Source organism: Felis catus, chromosome D2, assembly GCF_018350175.1.
Source record: "Felis catus isolate Fca126 chromosome D2, F.catus_Fca126_mat1.0, whole genome shotgun sequence".
Taxonomy (NCBI): domain Eukaryota; kingdom Metazoa; phylum Chordata; class Mammalia; order Carnivora; family Felidae; genus Felis; species Felis catus.
The window spans coordinates 59,438,506-59,454,895 of NC_058378.1; the positions used below are offsets into that span (position 1 = coordinate 59,438,506).

The 16,390-nt window shown below is 36.9% G+C and overlaps 1 protein-coding gene across 5 annotated transcripts in view; it reads left to right on the forward strand.

Moving 5' to 3' along the window:
* Positions 1-16,390, forward strand: part of SLF2 (SMC5-SMC6 complex localization factor 2) — a 49,711-nt gene that overhangs the window by 21,273 nt on the left and 12,048 nt on the right. For all 5 annotated transcript variants that reach the window (XM_003994324.6, XM_011287462.4, XM_019813733.3 and 2 more), the window contains 9 exons: positions 288-363; positions 1,160-1,301; positions 6,757-6,859; positions 7,847-8,023; positions 9,234-9,331; positions 10,057-10,144; positions 11,635-11,766; positions 12,208-12,285; positions 15,555-15,641. In XM_003994324.6, coding sequence (XP_003994373.1) covers positions 288-363; positions 1,160-1,301; positions 6,757-6,859; positions 7,847-8,023; positions 9,234-9,331; positions 10,057-10,144; positions 11,635-11,766; positions 12,208-12,285; positions 15,555-15,641 — 981 coding nt within the window. The remainder of the gene's footprint in view (positions 1-287; positions 364-1,159; positions 1,302-6,756; positions 6,860-7,846; positions 8,024-9,233; positions 9,332-10,056; positions 10,145-11,634; positions 11,767-12,207; positions 12,286-15,554; positions 15,642-16,390) is intronic.

Below are 16,390 nucleotides of genomic sequence, written 5' to 3' on the forward strand. Positions count from 1 at the left end.
AACAATCAGCATGTTTGAATTGAAGGGGCCCTGATTTTCGAATCAGACCTGGATTTAAATTCCAGCTCCTCATGTATTACTTTGGGTAAAGTATTTTAATTTCTCTGAGCCTGTCTGCTTATATGTAATGATGTATGACCACTTCATAAAACTATTGTAAAGTATCCGAATGAAATGCACATAAAATACCACATTAAAGGAAATGCACATAAAATACTTCTATATATGCATGGCAAATAGTAAATGCTCGTTTTCTTCTTTCTTAATACTTTTATCTACTTTGGCAGATGATGTCGGTTCATACAGACTGTATTGTGTCCGTGCAGATTTTAAGCACATTGATGGAAATAACAATTAGAAATGGTGAGTATATAAATTTACTGATTAGCATTGTGAATTATTGGTTGCTATGTACACAGTCTTTCATATCGCTAAACATGTAGATTATTCAGAAATATAGAATAAAAAAATTTTTTTGATCTAAAATCTTTAATAATGAAATGAAACTCCAATCAAAAATGAGTATCTGCATTTTTCTAGTTGCACTGAGAAAAAGGGTATAAGATCTTGAGGTGACAACCCTTACCTAATACTTACCTACCAACTCATGGGTTACTGTCCTGGGTAAGTGGAAATAGCAAGTTTGTTTATTTATTTAGCCATTTACTTTAACTGGCTTATTGGCAAACAAGTATTGTGCTGATTATGCACTGAGGAGACTGAAAATATCCGCTACAGAAATGTGACAATTGCTTTCTCACCTTTGAGATCCCTTATAATGCAATAAGCGTTATGATTTATGTGTTTCATTTCTTTTGAGGATTGGGACTATATGGGCACTGAAGATGATAAAATCTTTCTGTATTAGCAGTAGTTGATATTTTCCATTGTTATTTTCAGATTTTTCAAAATGTGTTACTTCCTCCTGAGTTACACCCATTTATTCATCATCACTCTCAGATACTTTCATAAATGTCATTTCCTTCACATTTACTTAAACACCTATAATTCCTATATGATCATTCTAAATAATATATTGCTTACATATCATTACCAGATGTCATTTCTGTAAAATCATGGTAATAATCCATGTTTCACATGCTGACTGTGCATCTGTGAACCTGGAATTTGGGATAAAATATTTTTTTCTATTAACTAGATACCTTCAGTGATTCACCAGTTTGGCCCTGGATCCCATCATTATCTGATATAGCAGCTGTGTTTTTCAATATGGGAATTGATTTTAGGTCTTTGTTTCCTCTGGAGAATCTTCAACCAGACTTTAATGAAGACAATCTAGTGTAAGTTTTCTTTTCATAATTAACTTCGAAAACATTCTTTTAAACAATTTGTAATACAGTAACAGTTAATATTCATTTGATAGGTTCAGTACCCATCCTTGACTTTTTTAAATCTCTCAAAGCTGAAATGGATCTTAAGTTAGACACATTTTTAATCTAAAAGTCATCATCATGGGGGTACCTTGGGTGGCTCAATCGATTAAGCATCTGAGTCTTGATCTCAGGTCAGGTCTTGATCTCAGGGTTATCATTTCAAGCCCTGCACTGGGCTGCATGCTAGGCTTGGAACCTACTTAAAAAAAGGGGGGGGGGGGAGGGGGCATCATCATGTTTAACAAGGAAAAAATAGAAACATTTAAAATCTTTAATTTTTTTTTTTTAAATAACACTGCCCATTGTTATTTGACATTATTCTGTTGGAGGTACTGAGTAAACTAGGTAAGAGAAAAAATAAGAGATACAAAAACTGCAAATGAGTTGAAGGTTTCATTATTTGCAGAAGTATGTTAATGTATGCAAAGAAGCCTAACACTCAGCTAAAAAGCCATAACAAATTAAAAAAAAAAGAGAGAGAGAAATTGGTATGGGGCTCCTGGCTGACCCAGTCAGTGGAGCATGTGACTCTTGATCTCAGGGTTGTGAGTTCAAACCCCACATTAGGCATGGAGCCTACTTTAAAAAAGAGAGAAATTGTTATGGATGCCAGGGTACAAAGTTAATAAAGAGAAATTAGTAACCTTCAGATAGATGAACTGTACCTAGTTTAAAAGATAAACTGGCTGGCTTAGTCAGTAGAGCATGTGATTTTGATCTCAGGGTTGTGAGTTCGAGCCCCACATTGAGGGTAGAGATTACACTTAAAAATGTTTTAATAAAATCTTTTAAAAAAAGATAAACCAGACTTCATTTACAATAATAAGAAAAATATATGAAGTACCTAGGAATAAACTTAAATAGAAGAGTGTGTGTGTGTGTGTGTGTGTGTGTGTGTGTGTGTGTGTGTAAAAACATTACTAAGAGACAAAATAAAAGACCTAAATAAATGAAAGAGCATACCATGCTTTCAGATAGGAAAACTCAAAGCATTGTAATATAAATATGTGAGAGCACCTAAAGTTGAGCCATAAACTTAATGAAATTTGAATAAGAAATGCCAGTCAGATATTTTGTAGGGAGGGGGAGAGTTGAGACTATACAAGTGATTCTAAAGTCATATGGAAAAAAATAATATGCTGAAAATCTTTGAGAAAGAAGAGTTAGGAGGCAGGATCGGCCTTAGCAGATATAAGTATGGGACAAGTACAAGGTTCAAAGCTGTCAGTGGAATGAAATAAGTCCAAAATAGAACCAAGTACATATAGATACTATGTAAATGCTAAAGGTGATATTTCCACAAATGAGGAAAGAGTAGGCTTATTGAGTATCTGGTATTATCCAGTATTTGGAAAAATGAGTAGCCATCTAGAAAAAATTTTTGCATCCATACCTCGAACTAATAGAGCAAAGATTTAAATGTATGCAATGAAACCATAAAAGTAATAGAAGAAACAAGATTTTTATAACCCTAGAAAAGATGGTTTTATGTGTGAACTAACACTCAAAAGGCATAAAAAGGAAAATTAACTTATTTGACCACATTAAAAACAGATTACCATGACAGTGATCACTATACACAAAGTCAAAAGAAAAACTTCAAAAAGGAGCGGGAAAGAGATACGTGTTCAGATGAATTTTCCATGTTCGTATATGTATGAATGAAACAACTCTGGTTACAGACAAAGGTTGAGTTTCAAATTAAGAAAAACAGAAAATAGACGTAGAAAAATGGACAAAGGAATAAAGTGATCACAGGAATAAAAATGGTTCTTAAGCATGATAATATACTCATCTTAACTTCTAAGAGAAAGGTAAATTCTTGTTACTTGGTATATCTAAAGCCAAACTCTTATCTCTCCAGTTCCCTTTCTACTCCATACATGTTCCTTTATTGCTCCGATGCAATCTGTATCTGAAAATATATTGGATAGCACATTTTCAGATAAGACTATATTCCAGCACTGAATTTTTTTTTTAATTTTTTTTTGACATTTATTTATTTTTGAGAGACAGACAGAGACAGTGAATGAGCAGGGGAGGGGCAGACAGAAAGGGAGACACAGAATCTGAAGCAGGCTTCAGGCTCTGAGCTGTTAACACAGAGCCCGATGCAGGACTTGAACCCACAAACCGTGAGATCATGACCTGAGCCGAAGTCAGACGCTTAACCAACTGAGCCACCTAGGTGCCCCTCCATCAGTTTAAATAGGGAAAATAATGCTTTCCCAGCCTATCTAAAAAACCCAACCATTTCCCCCAGATATTACTAAGATAGTAAAACTACCTATATTTAAAAAGTTAAAATACCAATTATTTTATTAATTAACATTTAATGAATTCAATCATGTGTGGTAATTTTGTATGTTGTATGCAACAGATTTGAATTTTTCTTCACTGTTGCAAGCAGGTACTATAGTGGAAATAGTGAAATAAAGATATAAATGCAATAAGACATAACACATGCAAATGATACTTAGTAAAGTAGTTTATTTATTGGTTACTTATCAGTTGAAAAGTTGACCTCAGTGAGGTTTGGTGACTCCAGCAGGGAGGTGGTGGCTGTAGTCACTGTTGCTGTATAGTGATAGGCATTGATGAGGACAGGAAAGCAGGAGGGAGCTGGTGAAGGAATGAGCGAAATGTGATGAAATGCCTGTGTAGGCAACACAAGTACAAGACTGAATCCTGTTGAGATACGACTGCAGCTCTTCTCACTAAGACTCACACGCAACCTAACCATTTTTGCTGGTAGGCATGAAATGTTTGAAGGTGCCTAAATATTCAAATAGGGAGACTAAGATACTAAAAGACAGATAGTAGAACAGTTCTTTTCTTTCTTTTTTTTCTTTTTAATTTTTTTTATGTAATACTATGTATTGCCACATTATTATTTTTTAATTAATTTATTTTGATGGGGGTGGGAGGAAGAAGCCCAAGAAGGCTCTGCGCTGACAGTGCCCCAGCGCAGGGCTCAAACTCACGAACTGTGAGATGGTGACCTGAGCCAATATCAAGAGTCAGATGCTTAACCAACTGAGCCATCCAGGCTCCCTGAACAGTTCTTTTCTTGACCGTTATTCTGTTAGATGTACAGACTTAAAATATGAGTCATAACTCTTTCTTTTCTACATTCCATCAGCTCTCACATCCCTGTGTTCTTCCTCTGCTCATCTCACAGCTGTTCCTTCTTTTTTTGTTCCCAGGGTCAGTCTGATTCAGATCCTCTTTTCATGCCTACTCTGGTAATAAAAAAATAATAATAAAATAAATAAATAAAAATCTCCTTTTCCCCAGGGGCTTTCTACCCCCAAGATATTCTTTTCAATGTTGGAGGATTCCTTTTATGAAAGTATAGCCTTAAACTTCTATCTCCCCTATTCTCAAACCTTTACATCTTGTATTTAAGACTACAGTTTGATTCTGACCTATTTTCTATTTTGCTCTCCCTTTTGTTCTAACCAAATTGATTTGTTCGCTGTTCCTTCATATTAGTCATTGTGGCATTGGCTTTTCCTCATGCTGGTCTCTCACCTCCATCATCAGTGTCTGCTCACCAAAATATTACCTGTCTCACTTATTGAAGCACTGTTGGAAAGAGCAAGACAGTGTGGAGACAGATTAAATAAATCATGATACGTTTATAATCAACACAAGTACTAATAGTTATATATTGCTTACTGTGTGCCAGGTGCAGTTCTGAGGGCATAACATATAGTACTTCATTTCATAGTCACTACAGCTATTAGATACTATTTTCACTCCCATTTTACAGGCAAGTCAGGCACAGAGAGGTTAAGTAATTTTCCTGAGGTTAACTAGCTAAGGAGGCACACAGGACTACCAAGCAGAGACTTTAAGAGATAAGAAAGCTTTTCATTTATAGTTATGGAAGTATCTGTAAGATATATTAGGTGAAAGTGCACAACAGAGTATATAGTATATGCTACCATTTATATTAAAGGGGGCCATATACGTTTAAAAAAAAAAGGGGGGGGGGCGCCTGGGTGGCGCAGTCGGTTGGGCGTCCGACTTCAGCCAGGTCACGATCTCGCGGTCCGGGAGTTCGAGCCCCGCGACAGGCTCTGGACTGATGGCTCAGAGCCTGGAGCCTGTTTCCGATTCTGTGTCTCCCTCTCTCTCTGCCCCTCCCCCGTTCATGCTCTGTCTCTCTCTGTCCCAAAAATAAATAAACATTTAAAAAAAAAAAGGGGGGGGCATATATTCATATTTATTTGTGTATACATAAAATGCCCATGGAAGGAAGGGTTAAAACTGGTAGTGATTGTGGGGAGGGAAATGGGTGGCAGAAGGTCTAGACTGAAAGGGTGGTTCTGCACAGCGTACCATACCTTCATACCTTTTGAGGTTTTTTAACCATATGAAGATATTTATTCAAAAAAGTAAACAAGGGGGTCGCCTGGGTAGCTCAGTTGGTTAAGCATCTGACTTCAGCTCAGATCACGATCTCATGGTTCATGGATTCGGACACCACGTGAGCCGTGCTGACAGCTCAGAGCCTACCTACAGCCTGCTTCGGATTCTGTGTCTGACTTTCTCTCTGCCCCTCCCCCCCCCAAATAAGTAAACATATAAAAATTTTTTCTTAAAAAGTAAAATAACTTATGGGGCGCCTGGGTGGCGCAGTCGGTTAAGCGTCCGACTTCAGCCAGGTCACGATCTCGCGCTCCGTGAGTTCGAGCCCCGCGTCGGGCTCTGGGCTGATGGCTCAGAGCCTGGAGCCTGTTTCTGGTTCTGTGTCTCCCTCTCTCTCTGCCCCTCCCCTGTTCATGCTCTATCTCTCTCTGTCCCAAAAATAAATAAACGTTGAAAAAAAAAATTTAAAAAAAAAATAATAACTTTTGAAAGCCAAATTCATGTGTCTCCTCCTCCATGAACCTTCACCGATTACCTCAACCGGAATTGGGGTGCTTAAAATTGTTTCTTTATATTTGCTCTCTATTCATGAGGTCTTTAAATATTATGAGTTCTTTGTAGCCAGAGCTACCTTCTACATAGTTCTCTGACACCAAGAGCAGTGAGGATACTGCCTTATAAAAAGTAGCTTTTCAAGGAAAAACTAATGCATAAAGACGGAAATCAGACTGGTGTTTACTGAAATGGGAGATAGTAGAGTTACTTGGATCTGGCATGAAGGGACTTTTGTGGGTAATGGAAAAATGTTCTACTTCTTGATTCTGTTGGTGGTTATGCTGCTATATACATGGATCACAACTTAAAGTGGATATGTTCCTTTTATTGTTTATAAGTTATGCCTAAACAAAACTTAGTTTTTGTTCAGTATTTCTTAAAATAATTATTTTGTGCCCAATTTCACATTGTTTTATTCACTTTTCAATAGTTCTGAAACACAGATGACATTGGGAGGGAAAGGAAGTGAAGATTCATCTTGTAAGCCAATTTTTTCAACTCTTCCTGAAACCAACATTTTAAATGTGGTTAAGGTAGGGAAAAACTCTTTTTAATGTCTTTAGCACAAAACTGGAACCATTTAGTTTTGTGGTTAGTTATTTTAAAACAAAATCACTAGTGTTTTACCAGGTGATTTCCAATCTCTGGAATTTCTTAGCAGTAATCTTTGTAGTAAACATTGTTTTTGCTGTTTTTATTTTTGTTTTAGTATTAGGAGTGAAAGGGAACTTTAGCTCAAAGTTACAGAATTAATGTATTTCTAGGAATACCTTTACCAAGAAGCTTTTAGAAACCAGTATTTTTTAGAAACAATTTTTTTAGAGTTAGGATGTATGAAAATAAAAGTTGCTACTTACCATATGACTTAGTGATTAAGAATTAATAATAGGGTCACCTGGGAGGCTCAGTCAGTTGAGTGCATGACTTTTGATTTTGGCTCAGGTCCTGATACCAGGGTCCTGGGACGGGGTCCCAAGGCAGATTCCTCACTGAGCATGGAGCCTGCTTAGGATGCTCCCTCGCTAGCCCTCGCTTGCACGCTCTTTCCCTCTCTCCGTCTCTCCCCGTCTCTCCCCCTCTCCCCCTCTTCCCCTCTCCTCCCCTCCTCTCCCCTTTCCACCTCCCTCTGCCCCTTTCCCCACTCAGACATGCACATGTGCATGTATGCCCACTGGCTCTGCTTGCTCCTGCTCACTTGCGCGCGCTCTCTCTCTCTCTCTCTCTCTCTCTCTCTGAAAACAAAAAACGAATAACAGTGTTAAATCTTTTTAGTGGCTGAATCAAAGCAGTGATACTGAGCCATTAAAAAAAAATCTGAAAAATGAAAATTAGAGAAGAAAATACGTCCTAATTTAACTATTAACATGCATGTTTCTTTTTGCCTTCTTTTTTCTAGACATCTGGATGTTTTGTTTTCTGTAACTTCTCTTTTGTATTTTTTGTCAGAAAGTTTTCAAATTTAAACTCTTCAAGTAAAATGTATCTCCTTAAGTTGTTTTGTCTCTACACTTCTGTCACAGTTTCTAGGCTTGTGTACATCTATACATCCAGAAGGTTACCAGGATCGTGAGCTAATGTTGCTTATTTTAATGTTGTTTAAAATGAGTTTGGAAAAACAGCTGAAACAGATTCCTCTAGTGGACTTTCAGAGCCTCCTGATAAATCTGATGAAAAACATTAGAGATTGGAACACAAAGGTAACTGTACTTAAAGCCTTTCTATTGGTTTTAGCGTTGGTGTTTTTGTCTGCATCACAATTTGACTTTCATAGTGCATACAGAATTAATAGTTTCTAAAGTCAATTAAGATCTTTGGCAGATGAAAAATAAACTGAGGAAGGGGTCTTCTTTGCTGGAACTGTATTTAAATTTATGATAATTGAATCTTCTCTAAAACTGCAGCCGTACATTCAAAAAAAAGTATTTATTGGGGATTTACTGTGGTTCAGCAGTAATGTAGGTACAGCTGTGAAAAACCTAAAGCCCTTGCCTTCATGGCAGTTTTATGCTTGTGAGAGGGTTAGGTAATAAAGTAAATGTAGATTATAATATCATGTCAAGTTGTAACAAAGGCTACAAAGTAAAATAAAGCAGGACATGGGTATAGAGAATAGCAAGGCTGGGAGGCTCTGCTATTTCAGGTAGGGCAGTCAGGGAAGGCCTTTCTGAAGTGACCTTCAAGGAGAGCCCTACATGAAATGATGAAGCAAAGTCACACATATAATAAAAATTTTAGTTGCACATCTGTAGCCACATTGAGGGTAAACGTGTATAATTTTTGATAGGTTTTTAAAAATTAGATTTTTCAATCTTTTTTGGTGGAAAATTTCAAACGTGCAAAAGTAGAGAGATGAGTATGATAAACCCCTAAGTACCTATCACGCAGTTTGAACAAGTAACAAGATATAATCAACCTTGTCTCATCTGTTACCCTCATCCCATACTTTACTCCCCTACTCAGAGATTATTTTGAAGCAATTTTGTTAGACTTTAAATACTGTGAAATAGTTGAGGACCCCTAAAATGCAAGAAAGCACACAGGTCAGAAACGTGTGATCTTCTGCAACTCTCATTATACACCTTTAGAAGATGGTATTTGTATTTAGATCAGTTTAGATTTAGATTTGTAATTCTTCCAGAGGACTGTTTAGATACAGGTAGAGGTATAGCACAAAACCTGAAAGCCAAGTGAAATTCTGCTAAATGTATCTGTTCAGTCCTAGAGTTTAAAATAAAACTAAATCCGTGTACTGTGTGTGTTTTATCAGGTTCTAGACTCCGTGCTATTTCTGAAAATGAGTGCTTTTTGTCATAATGCTTCCATTAAGGCAGTAAAGGATGTGGATGGTCTGTTAGAAGTTGGTTCCACTGACCTGTTTGAAAAATCTTGCTTATTCTTTGTTTTCAGGTGCCTGAACTCTGCCTGGCCATAAATGAACTGTCTAGTCATCCCCACAACCTTCTGTGGTTGGTACAGCTGGTCCCTAACTGGACATCTCGTGGAAGGTATTGAAAATTGAGAGTTAAGCGTGAAGAAAAATGTATGTTTATATTAATGAAATGCTTTGGGGTTCTTTATTCCCTTTCATCATTCCTTTGAATGTTAGATCAGTCTTTTATTTCATATTCAACTGTGGGAAAGGGCATTGACAGCCTGACTCTAATACTTCAAATATTTTATGTATTATGTATTTTATGTATTTTATTTATCATAAAATAAAATATTTTATGATATTCTTGAATTTTTTTTTTTTTAAGTAGGCTTCACGCCCAGCGTGGGGCTTGAACTCACCACTCTAAGATTAAGAGTCACATGCTCTACCAATGGAGCCAGACAGGCAGTCCATAATATTCTTTTTTAAATTTTAGCTTGTAACAATACAGATACAGATGGCACATATGAAAATGAATGAACTGGCTTTTTTCTTTTTTTTCTTTTTTTTGCTTTAGTAAAAATAAATTCGGGCAATAAAATAGGTTTTCTCTCAGTAAATCAGCATGGTCAAAGGTAAAAGCTCTTAGTGATTTGCCTGAGTTTCACACAGTTCTAACTTTACGTACAGATATTTTACGTGAAAATTTTACTGTTCTATTGAAGTTTATACATTCTTGTACTGCCTTCTCTTGAAACATTAGCTATGTTTCCAATTAGAAGAACAACTTTTGGCTCATTGCTTCTCAAGCAGTGTTGATTAAAATGCATTTTAAATACTTTTGAATTCTAATTCCAGGCAACTGAGACAGTGCCTCAGCCTAGTGATTATTTCAAAGCTTTTGGATGAGAAACATGAAGATATCCCTAATGCCAGTAATCTTCAGGTATAAATAATATTTCTGCTTTCTTTTTACAAATGGGAAAGATAGTGGGGTAGGTGTAGGGAAAATTGATGTTTCTTAGGTCAAAAGTTCTAGGGGTTAGATCTCAAGTCTCAGGCATAACACTCTTTATGTGATGTTTAGAATGGTACTTTCTAATGAGATCCATTACATGGAGATGATACCATACCCAACACCATATAGAATGGTTGTGGACAATTAGATGAATTAATGTGTGGACACTCCTGGGAAAGTCATAATGTGCTATATAAATAGGACTATTTAGTTCACCTTATCAAGATTAGCAGTTTTGGGGCGCCTGGATGGCTCAGTCGGTTGAGCGACCGACTTCAGCTCAGGTCATGATCTCACAGCTCGTGGGTTCGAGCCCCGCGTCGGGCTCTGTGCTGACAGCTCAGAGACTGGAACCTGCTTCGGATTCTGTGTCTCCCTCTCTCTCTGCCCCTAACCCACTTGCATTCCATCTCTGTCTCTCTCAAAAATAAATAAACATTAAAAAAAAAAAAATTAAAAAAAAAAAAGATTAGCAGTTTTGTCACAGGATTAGAAGTTGCAGAACCACCGTACATTAATTGCATCTTGTACCTGTTTTAATACTAGTCTTTAAGTTGTAAAGCTTAAACATGGTTGTCCTCTAGTACTTGTTCAGTACTGAATATATCATATATATGTGAGTGGGTTTAAACGTGTCCACTGGAAGCTCCACTGAGAGGCCCTGAAAGCTTTTTTACAAACATTAATAGCACTAAGGGGGCTACAGGGCCTACACATAGTTGGAATTTTAAAACTCAATGTATAATCTGATCTAGATGTGTTCTTGTGTGAACTGCAATTCAGTATAAGATACTCTATTCTCTACAGGTCCTCGGGATGAAAAAATGAGTTAGATAGAGACTCTGCCCTTGAAAACATAATCTACGTTGAAACAAAATAAACCAGCCGTTGTGGTTCATTGTAGTAAGAACAATGATAGAAGTATGCACAGGATGCAGAGGGACACAGAGATTGAAAGGGATAGTAGAGTTCTGGTCGATTTGATTCCAGATATATGGGGACCATTTCTGAGCCACCAGGCAAATAGCTCTCAGTCCTTTCAGTGATACCTACTTCCATCAAAAGAGAATTCTTTTCAGAATTCAGTGACTTCTCTTCACAACGAGATTCAGCTTTGCTGACTTTCAAATAATTTCACAGAGAAAGCATTCCCTTTTGCCTCCATTGTAATGCCATTTAGTCTCCTCCTCCAGCTTTTATCCTCCATTACAAGTATTGAACCTTTTAATTTAAAATCCCTTTTAAGCAATTGAGGACTTTTAAGTAAAGGAGAATCGTTATCACTGGACTATAAAGAAAGCTAAAGGGGCAAAATTAGAGAAGTCCAAATGAACAGAGGATCACTGACAAAAAAGTAGACTGGGAAAGAGCAGTTGCATTGCTTCATATTGTTCAGTTTCTCTTCTTTCTGTTAATAGATATCAGTCCTACATCGCTACCTTGTGCAAATGAAACCGTCGGATTTGTTGAAGAAAATGGTCCTGAAGAAAAGGGCTGAACAACCAAATGGCACTATTGATGATAGCCTTCATTTGGAGCTTGAAAAGCAGGTATCCAGGGCTAGGTCATTTCAAAAAAATACATATGAGCATGACTGATGCCAACTTTTTAACTACAGACTGATTTAGAGACTCAGATACATTCTAGCAAACACAGTTATAAAGTAAATGATTTTTTTTTACTTTTTGCTGTCATGAAACTCCACTATCCTTGAGAGTTGAGAACTGAAGTTATAGGATGGTTTTTGGTAATTTAATACTGGGAGTATTTTTTGTAGTCCTTTACTAGGGCAGTTAGGAGATGGTAAAAGGAACGCACTTGACTTAGGAGTCAGGAAGCTTAGGCTAAATGGTTGGCATTTCCCTACATACCAGCTCAGTTAACTTTAGCAAATTCTTAATCCTTCCTGGGCAACTCTCCTAACTTGTAAACTGGGCTGACATCTATGCTAGCAAATTCATGGGTGTTTGTTTTATTTATTTCTCTAACAGGCATATTATCTGACCTACATTCTTCTTCATTTAGTTGGTGAAGTTAGTTGTTCTCATTCTTTCTCTTCTGGACAACGGGTAGGTAGTTTTTAGTGCTATTTTGTTTTCCATAAGTGTCACTATTGATGGAATGAATGAATGTTCTTTACACAGGAGAAAACTTGGTAAAAGTTAACTTTGAGTTTGCTATAGAAATCCCAGTGTACGCTGAAAAGAGGGAAGTAATCGTAGCTTTGCAACCATATCATTGACAAGAATTTTTTTCAGTACGTGCTAGTTCTGTTTATTGGAGTGTAATTTAACCATCATAACTTGACAACAATGTAATACGTTAATAAGATAATCAAGCTCACCAAATGGGCCAGCTCTAAGCTGGTTTCTTCCAGTCTCTTTTCCTGCTACACTTTCTTTTTCTTTAGAAATAATATTTGCCTTCAGAATTAAACTGATAGTAAGTCAGGCTACTTTAGATACACATTTCTTAATTATCCCCCCACATTAAACTTTTCATTTTGAATTATTCTGTTCTTCCAAAACTACCATAATCCGTACTTCTGGAGAAAGTTCTTGTTTAAGTCCTCATGTTTCTCTAGGTATTCCTAGAGAATACTCTAGGTATTCCAACCTGTTTTATATTTATTTACTTTTTTTAATGTTTATTTTTTTCTTTTTGGGAGAGGGAGAGAGAGCGCATGCGAGTAGGGGAAGTGCAGAGATTAGGAGAGACTCTGAAGTGGGCTCCAGGCTGACAGCAGAGAGCCCAAGGTGGGGCACAAACTGCAAAAGTCAGATATTTAACCAACTGAGCTATGCAGGTCCCCCTTCCAGGCATTGTGAAAAGGACACGAGACTGGTTGATGTGGGGTTTTCTTGGTTTTTGTTGTTTGTTTGTTTTGTTTTTTGGTTTTTTTTAAGTAGACACACAATGTTGCATTAGTTTCAGGTGTATGACGCAGTGATTCGACAGATTTATGTATTATGCTGTGCTCACCACAAGTGTAGCTACCATCTGTCACCACATAGCGCCATTACGGTACCGTTAAGTATATTCCCTATGCTGTGCCTTTTATCCCCATGACTTATTCATTCCGTAACTTGAAACCTGTATCTCCCCCCTCCCCTTCAACCATTTTGCCCATCTTCTCACCCCTCCTACCTCTGGCAACCATTAGTTTTTTTACTGTATTTATAGGTCTGTTTCTGCTTTTTTTATCCATTTGTTATGTTTTTCAGGTTTCATGTATAAGTGAAGTCATACAGCATTTGTCTTTCTCTGTATGATTTATTTCACTTAGCATAATACCCTCTAGGTCCATCCATTTGTCTCAGATGGCAACATCTCATTCTTTTTTATGGCTGAGTACTATTCCATTGTGTGTATATATCATTTTCTTTATTCATCTGTTGCTGGACACTTGGGTTGCTTCCATTCTTGGCTGTTGTAAATGATGCTGCAGTAAACGTAGGAGTTCATTTTTTTTCTCACATTAGTGTTTTTGGGGGTGCCTGAGTGGCTTAGTCATTAAGTGTCGAACTCTTGATTTCAGCTCAGGTCATGATTTCGTGCTGGGCATGGAGCCTACTTAGGATTCTCTCTCTCTCTCTCTCTCTCTCTCTCTCTCTCTCTCTCTCTCTCTCTCTCTCTCCCTCTCTCTCCCCCTCTCCCTCTCTCTCCCCCTCTCCCTCTCTCTCTCTCTCTCTCTCTCCCCCTCTCCCTCTCTCCCTCTCTCCCTCCCCCCTTCTCCTGCTTGTGCACCCACTCTCTCTCTCTCTCTCTCTCTCTCTCAAAACAAACAAACAAAAACAAACCAACAACAAATTAGTGTTTTTGTTTTCTTTGGTATACTCTCAGTAATGGAATAACTAAATCATGTGGTATTTCTATTTAATTTTTTGAGGAACCTCCATACTGTTTTCCACAGTGGCCACACCACTTCACATTCTTGCCAATGTGAGGGTTCCTTTTCCCCACATCCTCACCAACACTTGTTTTTTCTTGTCTTGATTCTAGCCATTCTTGACAGGTGTAAAGTGATATCACATTGTGGTTTTGATTTGCGTTTCTTTGATAATTAATGATACTCAGCATTTTTTCATGTACCTATTTGCTGTATGTCGTCTTTGGAAAAATGCCTTTTTAGGTATTCAGCACATTTTTAATTGGATTATTTCTCAGCGTTTTTATATTTTGAATACTAACCCCTTATCAGATATATCCTTTGCAAATATCTTCTACAAGTCAGTAGATTGCCTTTTCATTTTATTCATGGTTTCCTTCTTTGTGCAGTGATTGGTTCATGTATTTTTATAAACATTATTGTACATAGAATTATGTTTGCTCTCCTGGTTGGAATCTATTGTCATGTATCTATATTGTTCTTACATGGTCTTCACATTTTTTTTAATTATTTTTTTCTGATTAGAAGCAGTGATTATTGTTAAAAAATTCAACTGTTTTAAAACTATGTAAGGTAAAAAGTGAAAGACTCCTATAATCCAGTGCCCTCCTATAAATTTCTCCATAATTTGTGCATATACTTAACAAAAAATGGAGTCATACTGTTCATATTTGCAACTTACTTTTTTTTGCCTTAAGATATTAGCACTTCTGTCTGATAACGGTAGTACTTCAAAAGCTTTTTGATGAACATTATACTCTTTGTGATTATACCAGTACTAACGTGAACATGCTTATTTGTAGATCTCTACCAACCTATATAAGCATTTCTATAGGATAAATTACTAGAATTAGAATTGCTAGATCAAAGGTTGTAAATTTTTCAAATTTTAATTATTATAAGATAGTGGTTATAATATTTCCCTTCCAAAAGTGTCCATTTACATTCTCACCTTAGTATATTCAACTTTAGTGTATATATGACAATGACTCTTTTGGCCTATACATTTCTAAAACTTAAGACACTTAATTTTTCAAAAAAGTACTTTTAAAGCTTGTATTGTTCATAGAGAAAAAGTAAGTTAGCTGTTATTTGAATATTCAATTACAGAATGTGTTAGAAAAAAAGGACTCCAAATTTCTGAGCATTATTACTTCATAGTCTGAGCTCTAGCATTAATTTTTCATTAGTGTAGCTTAGTATACAGCAAAACAACTTTCATTTTTGTGTATATTTTTATGTCAACTTGGAGTAAACCTTGACAGTCTTACTGTTGTGGCAGTTACTATTTTCACTGATACGACTGCTATTAAGTTGGATGGTTAACATCAAAAGTCACTAACTAGTTAATGACAGATTTTTAAATGGTTTTTGTTCTAACGGCATAATCTCTTTGTTAATTTACAATGCTTCAGACTTGTTTTCATTCCTCATGCTTGTTTTGCACAGAAACACTTCGTGCATCTCTGTGGGGCTTTGGAAAAGCATGTTAAGTGTGACATTAGGGAAGATGCAAGACTGTTTTATAGAACTAAGGTAAGTGTGTTTTTCAAAGAATTGTTAGGTTTTGTTGTTGAACCTTGATTATGTTAATATTTCAGGAAAAGAAACATATAAGCCTCTCTTTAAAAAAAAAAGTACACAGGGGCGCCTGTCGGCGCAGTCAGTTAAGCGTCCGACTTCAGCCAGGTCACGATCTCGCGGTCCGGGAGTTCGAGCCCCGCATCAGGCTCTGGGCTGATGGCTTGGAGCCTGGAGCCTGTTTCCGATTCTGTGTCTCCCTCTCTCTCTGCCCCTCCCCCGTTCAAGCTCTGTCTCTCTCTGTCCCAAAAATAAATAAACGTTGAAAAAAAAAAAAAAAGTACACATAAGATGGGAAATATGACTTTCTCTTTTAATAACAGAAGTCAGTAGAAGCTTCTACTAAGTACTTCTAACTAGATTAAAAATGAAAGGAAGGGCGCCTGGCTGGCTCAGTCCATAGAGCAATGCAACTCTTAATCTCGGGGTCGTGAGTTTGAGCCCCACAATGAGTGTTAAGGTTACTTTTTTTTTTAAGTTTGTTTTTGAGAGAGAGAAAGCAGGGGAGGGGCAGGGAGAAAGGAAAAGAGGATCCCAAGCAAAACCCAACAAGGGGCTCAAACTCATGAATGGCAATATCATGACCTGAGCCAAAATCAAGAGTCAGATGCTTAACTGACTGAGCTACGCAGGTATCCCAAGTGTAGAGATTACTTCAAAAAATAAAAGGAAAAAAAATCTGGAAACAAATACATTTTTCATTT